Source organism: Salarias fasciatus, assembly GCF_902148845.1.
Source record: "Salarias fasciatus chromosome 7 unlocalized genomic scaffold, fSalaFa1.1 super_scaffold_4, whole genome shotgun sequence".
In the NCBI taxonomy this organism is placed as follows: domain Eukaryota; kingdom Metazoa; phylum Chordata; class Actinopteri; order Blenniiformes; family Blenniidae; genus Salarias; species Salarias fasciatus.
The window spans coordinates 184,546-199,781 of NW_021941229.1; the positions used below are offsets into that span (position 1 = coordinate 184,546).

At 40.9% G+C, this 15,236-nt stretch overlaps 1 protein-coding gene across 2 annotated transcripts in view; it reads left to right on the top strand.

Moving 5' to 3' along the window:
• The window catches only part of slc25a1b (slc25a1 solute carrier family 25 member 1b), a 68,764-nt gene that overhangs the window by 17,144 nt on the left and 36,384 nt on the right, over positions 1 to 15,236 (top strand). For both annotated transcript variants that reach the window (XM_030085375.1, XM_030085376.1), the window contains exon 2: positions 15,011 to 15,118. In XM_030085375.1, coding sequence (XP_029941235.1) covers positions 15,011 to 15,118 — 108 coding nt within the window. The remainder of the gene's footprint in view (positions 1 to 15,010; positions 15,119 to 15,236) is intronic.

The window sequence follows — 15,236 nt, forward strand, 5'->3', positions numbered from 1 at the left end:
GCTGAGAAAAGAAACCGTAACAAAGATCTTACTTCAGTGTTAATGAAGAGGGCATCCATTGGCTCCTTGAAATGTGCCATTAGAATCCGCAGGATGTTTGAGGCAGTCACAGTGCCATCAGTCTTGGAGAGAACGGTCTTGACTAGGGCTGCACGATATTGGAAAAAACTGACATTGCGATTTTTTGGGGGCTTGTGATATATTGCGATATATATTGTGATATTAAAAATAGAAGAATTTTCATCAGATGACCTGAATAGCTCTATTTGGGGAGATGGCCACTTGAGAGAAATACGTGGTGCTTCATACCGCTTGTCGAGCATGCGGATCATTTTTTAAAATCCCTCTTTAACGATCCACGGTGTTCAATGGCACCATGTCTTTCGCTAGGTAAAAAGTTATTGCATCCGTGATTTGTCGATGCTGTTTGGAGTTCCTATCATATGGTGTTATGCTGGCAAAGGCTTCTGTAATTGTTTTTTGAGAAGATGAAGTTTCACCTGGGGTCTTTGGTTTTGCTCTGGAAATACAGGAGCTTGTGATGGCGTTTCAAATAGTCCAACAGGTTTGACGTATTACCTCGTGTTGAGGCAACCATGACGAGGCACTGTCGGCAGAGGACGTTGTTTTGCTCCGTATCGTCTTTTTTTATAGCCAAAATATATCCAAATTTCACATGTTGGCCTTCTCTTGGGGACTAAATCCTCTGTCGCTTCCTCCTGCATGTCGCCTGTGTTCAGAGTGTAGCCCGAACGCCCCCTCTCTCTCTGCTGTGGAGGAGGGAGAGAGGCGGTGAGTGCTGAGCAGGAGGGAGGGAGAGAGTGGCTGTGCGGAGCATGGAGCAGCTTGCTGCTTTTACGAAGCAAAACAAAAGTTAAAAATAATAATAATAATAATAAAAATATCGCACATCCTGCAATGTGACTATTGCACATGCGCACATTGCGATGGCAATGTTCAAACGATATATTGTGCAGGCCTAGTCTTGACATCATCACTTGTTGGGTTTTGTTTGAAGAACTCCATGATGTTTCTGCCATGTGCCTCAAGAAAAGATTCAATCTTTCGGATGACTGAAATGCCTGTAAGCATTTCAAAATCTGTGCACATGCTCCTTGGGAAAAACAGGTAAGGCCACTGCTGCTTCAAGTCCTCCAGAAGTGGTGCTGGATCAGCATTTATCATCTGGCGCTGCAAGTAATGTGTCGATTCCATAAGGTTTAACACCTCTGCCTTTTCCATTCCTGAGGAACCGTCACGTGAAAAGATCTCCATCAGCTTTTGTCTTTTATTTTGCTCAGATTCAATCGTCTCCTCAGGTGGAAGGTCAGGCTGCCATTGTGTGCAGCCATAACTGTCTGCAGGTCCTCGTTGTGTCCTCTCACTTGAACGCTTTGATGCTCTGCGACGAGCAAGGGTGTTGTTTCTGTTGAGATGTTCGATGCGTGTCTTTATTTGAGACAGAAGAGATTCGTAACCAGCCCCAACGGTGGATGTTCCATTGTCCATTGTATCCATAAATGATTGAGGGCACTGTCGTGTTATGTCGCTGGCAATAATGAGACACATGGGCTCTACTTCTATTTTTCGTATGTCATCGACAAGTATGCAGATCATCTGTCGCCTATCTGCTGGTGAAGGCCTTTTTCCATTCTGAATCGCTGCCCTCAAGCTGAGCGGCATTTTCTCCCAGTTTACTTTGAAAAGGTCAGGCCAGTTTGCCCTGGACGGCGAGGGTGATGCTGGAGCAGAAGACATGGAACTGCTTGCAAGTGAAGAGGTTTGGTCCAGCGGAATGGATGTAGGCATTTGCATCGTTGGGGCAGAAATGGGCACAGTCTCTAAAAAGGAGACAATAAATGCCAATATCTGGTGATACATGTTGTGGAAATTTTTGCATTACAGACATGTTAAAAATAAAAAATAAAGCTTTACCTTGTTTACTTTTATGTTTCCAGGCATATAGAAGTTTTCGGCACTGAATGGGCTTCATGAACTCTCCGATGTCTTCCTCTGTCACATACAGGTCTTCTTCTGTCTCCACTCCCTGCTGCACCAGCTTCTCCACCATGCGATTTAGGGGCTCTTCAGGGATTCTGGGAAGTACAGAGAGGATGCCCTCCCTGATTAGATCACTAGGATCCAGCATCCTAAAGAAATGGGAAAGAGTGGTGAAGAGAGATCACTGACAGGCCAAGCATGGTATACTCTGGCAGAGGATAGTAGTCTAGCAACCTCCTCTGATCAATGCAGACATAGGATGTACTATCTGTGAGGCCATAGATCCCTTGATCCACAAGAAAAACAGACTGGAATTTTTCTGCTACAAAGTAGACAACAGTACGACTGTCAATTAAAATTAACTTAATCCTTCCAAACACAAGACCCTCATCATTTTTCTCAAGGACAACACACATGTTCTTTTTGTAAACGGTGCCTTTAACACTTGCTTCATGTGCAACAAAAGTGTTGCTCGGCTGAAAGCTAAAAGGGGCAACTGACTCTTGTATCTTAACATTGAAGTCTTGTACATAGAAGTCTGTACCTCGTTCAACAGAAAGACAAGGTGGAAAGATATAACCAGCACCAAGATAAGCTTGCAGAAGCTGATGCCCTTCAGCAAGAGTGGAACAGAGGTTCTTGAAGTTGTGCAGTTTGCGTGCACACTGTTTGAAATATGTATGTTTGCTCTCAAATCGGAGAGTCCACAAACGTATGAGAGGCCCAAAGTGAATGGTTAAATCTGGGTAGTGAGACAAATAGTGGTGTTTTGGTTTCAGTGGCTGAAGTGGAAAACTTTCACTTCTGTTTTGTAAGTATTCCTCAATCAAAACCTTCATGTATGCTATTTGGCCGGTGGTTTTCTTTGGAGCACATATCAGTTCAACAATTTGTCTGAGTTGCAACACCAGTTGCCAGACATTATTGTCCATTGGGTTTTGAATCTTGTCCCAATCATGACTGGCAGAACCCTGAGAAGACACCAGTTTTGCACAGCATGGCCACTTAATTTTTCACTTTCAGGATTTACATCACTTGGTTTGTTGTTTGAAGCCATGACGACACCATTGTCTTCGAGATCTTTAAGATCCCTTATCAGAGAGCAAAAGACTTTGTCATGACCAAAATACTTATAATCCTGCTCTCGACATAATAATGCCAGCTGCATTTGATCCACATTTGACCTGTTGTAAGGTGCCAAATCTGCCAGTGAAAAGTATACAGCAAGAACGTTATGCTTTCTCTTGCCTGATCCCAGTGGATTAGCAACCTCAAAGGCATCTTGATATAAAATTATCCCCAAGGACTTTGGATCAGACTGAAACAAAGCATTATCTCCAACATTGCTTCCATGCCATACATCCTGCAACGTCTGCACTGGTTGAGATATGGAAAACATCTGCTGTTTGTGAGTAGATACTTGCTGCCTGACTGATTCACACTCAAAGAATGACGTCTGGATAACTGAAGAGGGAAGCAACAGCTTTGCTTGCAGCTTAAGGTAAAACAAAGCTAAATTGTTTAAAAATTGTGATTCATCCACACACTCAGGGAAAACATCAAATTGTTCTTCCACTCTGTCAACATCGCCCTGATGGTTCTCTCCCACATGCATGTCCTCTGCTTCCTCACCCGAACAGTCTGTGCGCATAGCTGCTCCACTATCTGAGGTCAAAGAGTTTGAAATATTTCTCACGGAACAATTTTTATGAGTTCTTGATGAATGAGATGAAAATGAAGACACCACAGTGAATCTTTTGTCACAGTTGCTAAATGGACAAGACACTGTCCTGCCCTCTCTAATGTGTCCCTTTAAATGTGACATGTAAATTTGAATACCATCACACTTCACAGTACACAAATCCACTTGTGCCTCTATCACCTGATGGCATTTGCTGTTTAGCTGGATGATCTCTGTACAAATGTGTTTTGAAAATATTCACATTTTTGAATGTGTTATGGCACCCACGTAAAACACATTTAAATGTCAAGTTTCTGACATTCTTGTGAATTTTTATATGCCTTATGAATGCAAATTTTGTTTCACAGTTGTGACCACAAAGGTCACAAGAAAACATTGTGGTCAGCTGTCTCTTTTCAACAGTTTAGTGCAAAAAAACACTGTAGATTTTAAGATACAGACTAATTGTCAGGCCAGAAGGAAAAAAAACAAATAAACAAACTAGTGGCTCATTTTGCTAATTTCCACTACAGATATACTGTAGACGTTGTTTAAATTCAGACAGACTGCTTATATGTGATAACCTAATTTAAGCTGACTGAAAAACACAAAGAATATTAAAATATTGAGCTTGTCATGGCTGTTTTGCACCAATTTGAAAAATGAAGTTACAGACTAAAACTTGTCTAAATTAATGCAGGGTTTCCGCCAGATCTTTTCAGTCCTGGACAACGTGGAGGGGGAAAAAAAAAACTGCGCTCCACGTGTGCCGCTCTCTCTCTCTCTCAGACGGTCAAAAGCGTCACGCTAGCGCTAGCGGCTAGCACCCCTCCAAGGTCCAAAAAGTCACACTAGCACCCTCCCCGCCGCGCTCCCCCCGCCCAAACTTTTTCCTGCAGGAAACACTGTATGACTTAAAGGTCTAATACACGATTTTCTCGAAAAGACGAAGCCCCACGTCTGTTACTCACTTTCTGAACAACGCCATGCGCCAGACCATCGCCCGGCTCTCCTGCTTCTCCCAGGAAACGCGGAAGTGTACGAGCGCGACCTCCTCTTCTCCGGCGTGCACGGCTCTGTTTACAGTTTCTGCGATCCGCCTCGCTCATAAATAAAGGTTTTTTTCCGAAACAGTTCCAGTTTCATTATGTCAGACTGCCCATCGGTCAGTACTAGCTCAGAAGCTCACGGCTACAGAAACACTCTGAATGCGCAAAAGGGAGAAGCTGATTGGGCGCGAGCACGTAGAACCGCCTTACGAAAGCAGCTCGTCAGAATGATTGACAAACAGACCCACCAGTTATTTAGGTGATCCACCCGGAAATCAAAATGTTGTATTACACCTTTAATTATTTACACGAAGTAGTGTATCTAAAATGAAACAGGCTGCTGCGCTCACGTTAGTTAAGCTAACAAAAACGTCTTAGCTCGCAAGCCCAATGCCATGTTACAACTTGGTTTGAAGGTTAAATAGCGACAGAGGCTTATTCTTATATCGTTACGTGATTACAGTGCTCCATTGCTCATTTACCACCTTTGATACAGAACACGAATTTTCACTTACCTCTCTGAAGCAGGGCTGCTCTGACGTCTCTGATGCAGACAGTGAGGCTGCAGGTTGCAGGGCACAGAGAGGTGGGAAGAGATGCTCCAGTGTTGATTAAAAAAAAACCCCGCAAAGTGAACCTTTGGACCTATAAAATCTGGCCACAACCGTTATTTTTATCTGGGCACAACCAAAGCTTAGACCCCGCGCATTTTTATCCCCCAGAATCCTCTGCGATTTACAGTAAATTTAGGAATTACCTGTAACAAATGGTATTTCTTTAAAATACTGTAAAAATTTCATTTTTCTCCCAGAACACTTTGCAATTTACAGGAAAATACTGAATGACACAAATACAGTAAAAAACTGTTGGGAATTTATTGTAAGTTTACAGCAAAGGCTTACAGTGCAGTCATGACAAGACCTGGTTCTGTAGTGTAGTTTAGTTTATTGATTTATTTGACAGGGACCATGTACAAATACATTCATCTTTCAATAGAAAAGATGCTTTGTACCAGATTTAGCAAATGCTAATTTCCATCTGCAGTCCCTGGGCAGGTTCACAACAATAACAATGCAATTACATAATTATTTGTTAAAAACTATTACAAAACACAATACATTAGCTTATTTAAAATCAATATACATCAGTGTCAAATCCTATGTACAAAATCAACCGGACTGATGCTGACACGATTGGTTATCAAGAATATATTTCTTCAGGTTTCTAGAAAAAATGTTTAAATCTACAGAACATTTCAGACTGTCTGGGAGCTGATTCCATTGTTTAATGTTTTTGAATGAAAAAGCTGTTTTGGGATCGCACAGTTTTGTGAACTTTGGATCGAGATGTTCGGGTTGTTTGCTCAGAGTAAAGTTGAACAAATTTTTTAGTGGAGGTGGAGCAATATTATTGACAATTTTAAAGATATTTCTTAAGTTTGTAAATAAAATTAAATTGTCAAAACTTAATATTTTATACCTACTGAGAATATTGCAATGATGATAACGAAGAGGTTTTTTTGTCCAGAACCTTTAGTGCCTGATTACAGACGGATCTGAGTGGTTTGAGTGTGGCCTCATTGGCCTGAGACCAACAAGACAGGCAATAAGTGATGTGAGGAATGATCATAGCGTTAAAGTACGTAAAAGATGCCTCCGTGGTCAGACTATTCCTAACATGTCTAAAAGAAGAGATATTATATTTAATTGAATTGCATAGTTTTTTTGATACGCTTCTTAAAACTTAAAGTTTGGTCTAAATAGACGCCTAAATACTTGAAATCTGTTGCAATGCATTTTCTTGGGTTTGTATGATTTTGTGAAAAACATTTCATTTGTCTTTTTAACATTTCGTGTTAGACAAGAGGATTTGAGCCAATTTTGTATATCATTCATTGCAGAAGATAATTTGAATGCCACTTGCTCCATCTCCATTCCATGTACATGAATGACTGCGACATCCACGTACATGATGATGTTAATATCTTTGCACACTGTCGGAAGATCATTAATGTAGATACTAAACAACAGAGGTCCCAGAATTGACCCCTGTGGGACCCCAGTTGTGCACAATTTCAAAGAGGACAGAGCATTATTTATTCTGAAACACTGCATACGATTTGAAAGATATGACTGCAGCCATTGCAGTGTGTCATCAGACAGATGATACTGAGAGAGCTCAGACAGGAGGACACGGTGGTTAACTGTGTCAAAGGCCTTTCGCAAGTCCAGAAACACAGCAGCCACCGTGGCCCCTCGGTCCAGGCTGAGTTTGATGTTTTCGACCAGGTAGCAGCAAGCTGCATCGGTGGAGTGGTTGTGTCGAAAACCAAACTGGGTAGGATGTAAAAAATTATTGCTATGGAAGTGTTCCATTAGCTGCTCTCCAATAGCTTTCTCAATGATCTTGAATACTACAGGCAAAATATAGGATATAGAATATATCCTATATAATATAGAAATAAATATAGAATATAGGAGGCAAAAGATAGGCCTGTAGTTACTTGTCTCATTTTTAGCTCCAGAATTGTGAATCGGGGTTACAACTGTCGTTTTAAAGACATCAGGGAACACACTCTCATTAATAGACTTATTAATAATCTGTGTTATAGCTGGTGTTAAAATATCCCTATTAGTTTTCATAAGAGAGCTATCAAGTCCCCAGTAGTCTTTAGCCTTTGAGTTGGATAATGACTGTATTAATTTATCTGTTTTAGAATTGTCAATAAATTTGAAGCAAAAAGCTTCACTGTCAGAATTAGAGGATTGAGGTTGAACACAAAAATGCAGAAATCCAGAGCTTTGCTTTGTAATTTCATTTACTGAATCTGTAAAGTAAGCTGATTCGAAGCTGATTATAGGTTAATCGATCAGTTGTCAGTCCTGTTTTATGATACTTTTTTAAAGCTGCATCTCCAGTTCTCATTAATTTCCATAGGTCATTATTTGATTGATTGATTGATTGATTGATTTTATTTGTTTCATTCTTTTTAAAAGAAAGAAATGAAAAGGAACAGAAAGAAGTGACTTATGATGTCTGCCCCAATCAACATAAAATAAATGACAATTTGTCAAGATTTGTTAAAGCTCGGGTCGGCAATCTTGGAAAACTAGCATGTAGCACGAATGTAGCGTCTCCCAAGGCTCCGCCCAGCTCCCACCCCATTGGAGGAGCTCCCGTTGGGAGCGAACGCACTGGATGCGGGAGCGCCGCACGCACGCGCACGCACACAGGAGCGCCACTCGCACTGAGTTTGTGATCGCTTCCAATGTTATGAACCTTTCTGACTGCCGCACACAACGTGCACAGGAGCGCAGCGCGCCGCTCCGCTTCCTTCTATTTTTCACGCGAGCCGCAAGCAGCGAGAGCGCCTTGGCAACGCGCTCTGAACCAGGGCCAGCGCACGCCACTGAAATGTACGCGCAGGGGGCTGGTAGAACGGCGAAGGGATTTGATTGGTTCCTGAAGAGTGGTCCGCGCCTTACGATTGGTCGGAGTTTTTACTGTCCTTTGGCCGCTACTGTTGTCAGACTTTTTCCGCACCTTTTTCCGTCCACATAATGAATTGACTTCTCCCAGGGGGCAGGAGCATTTCACTCAGTATGACTAAAGGTGCTTTTGGACGATATCGTCTACCCGAGCTTTAACATATCACAAAAAAAAAATACAAAATTAAATACAACCATTTCACTAAATCAAAATACAAATACGACCATTTCACAAATAATTACAGATCAAATACAACCATTTCCCAAAATGTAAATTCCAAAAAAAAAACCTTAATGAAATATTTTCAAAAGAAACAATCATTCTAAGTTTGACCATTCTTTAAAACAGAGTCGTACCCTCCCAATAACTGTGCTTTTAAACATTTCTTGAAGATGTGAATGGACTGAGACCTCTTCATTTCACTGTCAAGTTTATTCCATAAACTGATTCCTTTTGTTGTGATGCATCTTTCCTTCAGTTTGGTTCTTGACTCCGGTCGTTCGAAAACTTCAGTGCCTCTTAATCTATATTGACTGTCTCGCTTTGCAAATCTATTCTGTAAATTAAATGGTAATTTTTTCCGGTGAGCTTTATACATTGTTTTAAGAAGGTTGAGTTCTACCAATTCTTTAATTTTTAAGGATTTCAATTTTATAAATATTGGGTTAGTGTAGTCTATTGTGGTCTAGTGTGATTTAACCAAGGTAAAGGATTTTACCCCTTTTTTTCAACTTCTTCACTTTAGAATATTTTAAAACAAGTTGCTGAAGTGTTTTTGTGAAATCCTCGGCTGCTGCATAACATTTTTTTTCATTTACTGTCTCAGACCAATCACTCTGTCTTATTTCATTATTAAACACCTCATAATCTTTTCTTGGAATATAGGTGACATGCTCATTAGAATTAATTTTATATAAGTTTCTATAACGTGCTTTGGATAATTTTCTTGCAACTAAAGTTAAATTGTGGTCAGAGAGACCAGTTATTAAATTATAAATTTTAGTGATCCCATCAGCTTTGTTTGTGAAAACAAGGTCTATGAGTGTTTGAGATGTCTTAGTGATTCGAGTTGCTTTTTCTATCATTTGACTAAGATTAAATTTCTGGGTAATTTCTTTCAGCTTTTTTCTACCATTTTTGTCAAACCAGTTTATATTAAAATCCCCCATGAGGAGAATCTCTTTCGCATCACATTTCCTGAGCATGTCAGTAAAATGATTAAAAAATAGATCATCAGTTGATGGAGGCCTATACAAAGACAATTCAGGAGACAATCTAATTTTTATCCCCATACATTCCAGCACATCTCCCACTGCTTCAATTTGTGTGCAATGAAAACTGTCCTGAGCATAGATCATGACTCCGCCCCCCTTGCCATGCCCACGGTCACGTCTATGAATGTTATAACCTGGAATGTGGATAACACTATTTGAGATGGAGGGTTTCAGCCAAGTCTCGGAGAGGCACAAAAAGTCCAGGTTGGAGGATGTTAAGAGCTGTTCAAGTCGTTCTGATTTAGGCACAGCACTTCTTATATTCAGGTGTCCCCCAAATACTCCTTTTGGTGTAACCTTCGGGTCCCAGAGAACTTTGGCGTGGTTCACAGTCTGAAATAGTCTGTATTTTTGTTGCGTAGCGACAGCGGCTGGATGACATGACACGGATGTGTGACGTAGCTGCACTGGATCACGTGCCATCACAACTTTCTCCTCAGCGCATTTGTTTATCCAACGTTTTCCAGCAGCCATATAGCGTGCTTCCACAGACTGCGTCTGGAAACTCCATATGATTGTATCTTTCAATGTCGCGATGTCGGCTGGACCAGGTGCGTAAACCTTGCTCAGAGGAGATAGAGTCGAAGAAACAGGAATATCCTCCGCTGCGCACAACATCGGTGGCAGACAGGTATGTTCGTGTGTCTGTGTTTGTGTATGCGCATGAAGACAACTGCGCCTGTATCTGTTGCTCCTCCATACATGAGAGAAACGCCATTAGCCCCAGGTAGCTCGTACTTGGATCAAGATACACTAAGTAATAACCTTTTCTGGCAGAACAAAGTAAAATGTGTACTAAAGTGCAAGTTTAAGTTTTATTTTCAAGCCTAAATTGTAGCTTTAATATACTTAGACTTTGACTTTTCTTTATACTTTTCAGTCTAAGCCAACTATACTATTCACTATACTATTCTTAATATTAGGGATGTTCCATACCACTTTTTTTCAGACCGATACCAAGTATGACTACTTCATCTTCAGTACTCACCGATACCGATACTCATACCGACACTTTTGATTCATAAAATTTAAAATAATGCAATGACAGATCATTTTTGAAAAATGACTTTTAATTCTAAAAAAAAGGCAGCACAGCCACGATGTTTAAGTCCAAAATAATCACCTGAAAAATAAAACTAACAACTCTTTGAGTTTTACTTCAGTTTCTTGGTCTTTTGCAGAGTTTGCCGTCCAGTTGGCTGCAGGAGTTTTTTTCCAGCACAGCAGCGTCAGACTCTCGTCCACAAGCTTCACCCTGAGGTGTTTCAACAAATTACTAGTGGTAAACAGTGTTGTGCTAGTTACTGAAAAATAGTAACTAGTTACAGTTATTAGTTATTTCACAAAAAAAGTAACTCAGTTTGTAACTCAGTTACTTAAAGGTGCATTAAGGAGTTTTACAACCTTAAAAATACTTATTTTCCACCATAAATATGTGACACATGTTTAAAGATGTGTACAATGTGCCCTGACATATTCATTACCAGAACCTCTAACAGGCTAAACTGTCACTTGAAAGTCACAGTGCCGGTCCGGCTCCAGCATTTTTTTGGGAGAATTTGAAAGGAATGACGTAATGCGCGCTCCCACTGACCTGATTTCCTTAAGTTTCGCTTTGTCCGCCATTACTCCGCCAGATGCTTAGTGAGCAACAACTGAGCAGGATCTTCCAGAAAGTCAGAACAGACTGGCTTCTAGCACTGCAGCTCCACACAGACTCCACCAGGGAGAAGAAACTTAAATCTTACTTGAGCGCTTCTAAACGAGCGACGGCGGAGTCCCCCTCTTCCGTGCACAGGAGCCACAGGGACGAGTTTTTCACTAAGCTGCATTATGCCCAAGGCCTGCAGGGGGCGCTGTTTCACATAAAACGTGCAAACTCCTTAAGGCACCTTTAAACCAAAAAGTAATGCGTTACTGAAAAAGTAACTTTTTCAGTTACTTTTAAATGTTTTTCAAGTGCTTTCAATAAATAAAGGCTGACTGATTGAACTCCCCTGTAGCCCTTATTTCAGTCTGTACTGGTGTTATACTACAAACTGTTGATGAAACCGACCATTTCAGTTCATTTCATCCACATCACTGAATCTAACTACTAACTATCCATGGAATATTCTCCACTGTGCCCCAACACAAACACCAAAGTATTTTTTCAATGCCTATTTATTTTATTCAGCAACAGCCTGCAAAAAACTAAAGTGGCTTCAAGCAAATACAGACATTCTGATATAATCTGTTATTCAGAATCAAGTTGGACAAATTAACGTGCTTTCACTCAGCACCTAAGAACTTCTGTTAAAGACAATGAATTAAATATGAAATGCATACTGATGCATAACACCATATACATGTCAATACAGAAATAGCCAATTATATCACAGGAAAACAAAAAATTCCCTTTGCAATCTGTAAACAATAATATATGAAAAATACACATCAAGAAAAAAACAATGTGCAATGTGAAGTAGAAATGTACAATGAAGATAAATGTGCATGTTTCAGAATAAAAAAAAATCCAAATATCACAGAAATAGTAACTATTCGCCATTTGTGTGCCTCTTGCTCTGCAGTGCGCCCTTGGTGAGTCTTAAATCCAAGATGGCGGCGGCTCCTGCAGTTACGCTCAAAGATGTCTCCCAGCTGGATGATGCCTCAGTCACGTGTAACATTTCGTTTGAAAGCTTTCTAGATGTAGAAAGTCAACAAACTTTATTTAAACTCCTAAGATTAACGACAAGCCCACAAGATGGCGACACCGGGCAGCACATCTAATTCTGGCTCATGACGCTCTTTTACTGCTCCAGAGGATTATGAGGTTAGTTTTGGTCGGAGGAGAGTAGATAGATGGAAAATGACCACAAAACGGTGAGGAAATAAAACATGTTGTGTTTGGTGTGAACAGCTTTGAGATGTGGTGAAGAAGTGTGTGAGAAACATGAGCTGAGGTGCTGGCTGCGAAATGTGAATCTGGGCTTTGGGTTTGTTTTGCCGCTGACGGGAGCTGGTCGACTCAGAGAAGATTCTTCCTGGGGTCATCTTAAAGTGTAGATTTTCTAGTTTATAGTGATATCCAACCGGGGTAGAGCAGACGGATCTTTCGTTGTGTTGCGTTCTATGTCTGGAGGTGCAGTGAGGGGGGCCTGTCGAATCGTTGCAATCTGGATTTTAAAGTTGTTATAAAACAAACACTTGGTCATCAAAGTGCAGCTGGAGCGTTCAGTTAGTGAGATTAAGGCTTCTGGTTTGAGACACAATTGAAAGAAAACATCCTCACAGCATTTTAGTCACTTTAAATCACTGAAATTACTGAAAATCATGCCTTGTAAAAAAAAAAAAAAAAAAAAGGATGTTCCCCGGGGTCGCACACGCAATAATTACTGCCTGAAATAATGCGAATATCTCCACGATTGGAAATTATTCTTCTCTGCCATCTTGTTGCTCATCAGACCAGAGTGGTCGAGGCACGGACGCAGGAGAGAGAGCGCCGAATGTTTTGTTTTCAATTCAATGAAACTTTATTGATTGCTGGAATGTTACAGGAACTGTGCGCCATTGGAATGAAAACGTTGAATGACACCTCGCCAAAAGGAACGGAGTAACGAAACATTTGGTAATGGAAATGGAGTTACTGAATTAAAAAAAGGATGCGTTACGTTACTTGTTACTGAAAAAAGTAAGGCCGTTACGTAACACTGTTACTAATAACGCGTTGCTACCACTAACACTGGTGGTAAATGAACAAGATCACGCATCTCCTCTAGCAATTTTAGCATTGTAGAGGTTGCATTCTGCAAAGCTCGGCTCGTTTTCACTGATATAAAAGAATTTCCACTCCGGTGAAGTTCTGGTGAGACGAGCAGCCGTTCTGGATTCATCCTGTTGTCTCTGCTCTGGATGAGACTCATGGAGAAGTCAGCCTGCTGCGGTGTAGCTCAGCGCCTGTCGCCACCTCCTGGAGAGGAGGGCTTCTTCCTCTCTCATGTTTGTGGGCAGCTTGCATCCCATTCGGTTGCACTACCGCCATCTGCTGGTGAGGAGGGCTCACTACGCCTGGGATTTTCTTGCCTTGAGTGTCGGCGGCTGGTATCAGTAGCCTTCAAGAGTACTCGGTACTTTGAAATAAGGCCAGTATCCGCCCGATACCGATACCTGGTATCGGTACTCACACATCCCTACTTCATATAGAATATAGTATATAAAAAGTAAACTTCAAGTATACTGCCCCAGTTTTAGAATGAAATAGGTATACTCACAGTACACCTAAATGAACTACTTTTTTTTATTGGCCTCCTAACCAGCTGTCAATAAAAGTAGAATCCACAGTTTGTGCACAAGCAGCTCGAATTCTTCCTTCCTGCATGCTCACAGCATGAAAACGTCTGACAAGTGTACAGAATTCTCTTCTGGCCGTGAAGCTAAAGATCAGAGTCAGTTTGTGTAACTTTCTGCAGAGGTCAGGGTGGAATGTTTGTGTGGAGGCGACACACCCCCTCCAGCTAGAGGAGGAGCAGGGCAGAATGAGGCTGCCTCCATCAGCCAGTCACAGGCCGGCCGGCGGCGCTGCTGCTGAACGGCAGATGTGAGGCCTCCGGGAGGTTTTAAGGTGGAGCGGCTGCTCCGGTGGAGATATGCAGACTTCACTTTTTCACTCCTGTTTCTGCCTCATATCAGTTCAAACTGGGACACACTCCAAGTGCTGGGATTGAAGGAAGTTCACAGGCTGATCACGTGAGGGTCTTTGAGGTGTTTGCATGTTTGAATGTGTTTCAAAGCATTATGTTTTGGTTCTATTCTGTTGTACCCATTCTGTTCCTTTTTATTCACTAACTTTTTATTTTCATTTTATCCTATTGTGTTTCATTGTACTTCATTCTGCTCCAGTCAAGCTGACTTTGTTAGTCTTCTTTGGTTACTTTTTTTTTTTTTTTTTTTTTAAATTTTAATGTAATCTGTTCCTTTTTGATATTCTGTTGTATTCAGTTAGTCAGTTGGTTTATTAGCTTTTATCTACTTACTTCTGTTGTTTTTCTTCTATTTCCCCTTCTGTTCTATTCATTTCTGGGATATTTGAGGCAGTTTTTGGTTTTTATTTCATCTCTTTCTGGATTTACACTTTTCAAAGTTCAAAATTTACCTTCTTGTCGGTTCTGCTCCGTGCACATGTACCAACAGCTGACACGGCATTTCTCTCAAATCGTCTTTTTAAAAAAATGAATTTCTTACTAACTGCACGAACTTTAACCCTATTGTGCAAACAGTAATTTTAGTCTCATACTTAAAGTTCTTGAATCCCTGAAGTATCACATTTCATTTTTACGAGAATGTTTTTTGTGGCTTGTGTGTATTTTGACTAAATCTGGGAAAGGTTTGGCCTGTGTGTGTGTGTGTGTAAGTTTTTGAAGTGAAAGTTTGCCGTGCTGATGCAGTTTATTGAAGATGATTGTTTCATCTGTCTGCCTTGAATTCCTCACCTGTTTTCACCAGACGGAGATTAAACCTGTCTGTGGCTGTTTCAGGTGGGATTGCTGGAGGCATCGAGATCTGCATCACCTTCCCCACCGAGTACGTGAAAACTCAGCTGCAGCTGGATGAGAAGGCCAACCCTCCAAAGTACAGAGGCATCGGTGAGTCTCTGCTTCATTTAAAACCTCTCCTCCCTATTGGTTTTGGAAATCTCCACTCCGCGTTTGGTTATCAGATAAAGTTTTGATATAGAAATACTATATTTTCTGAGAAATATAT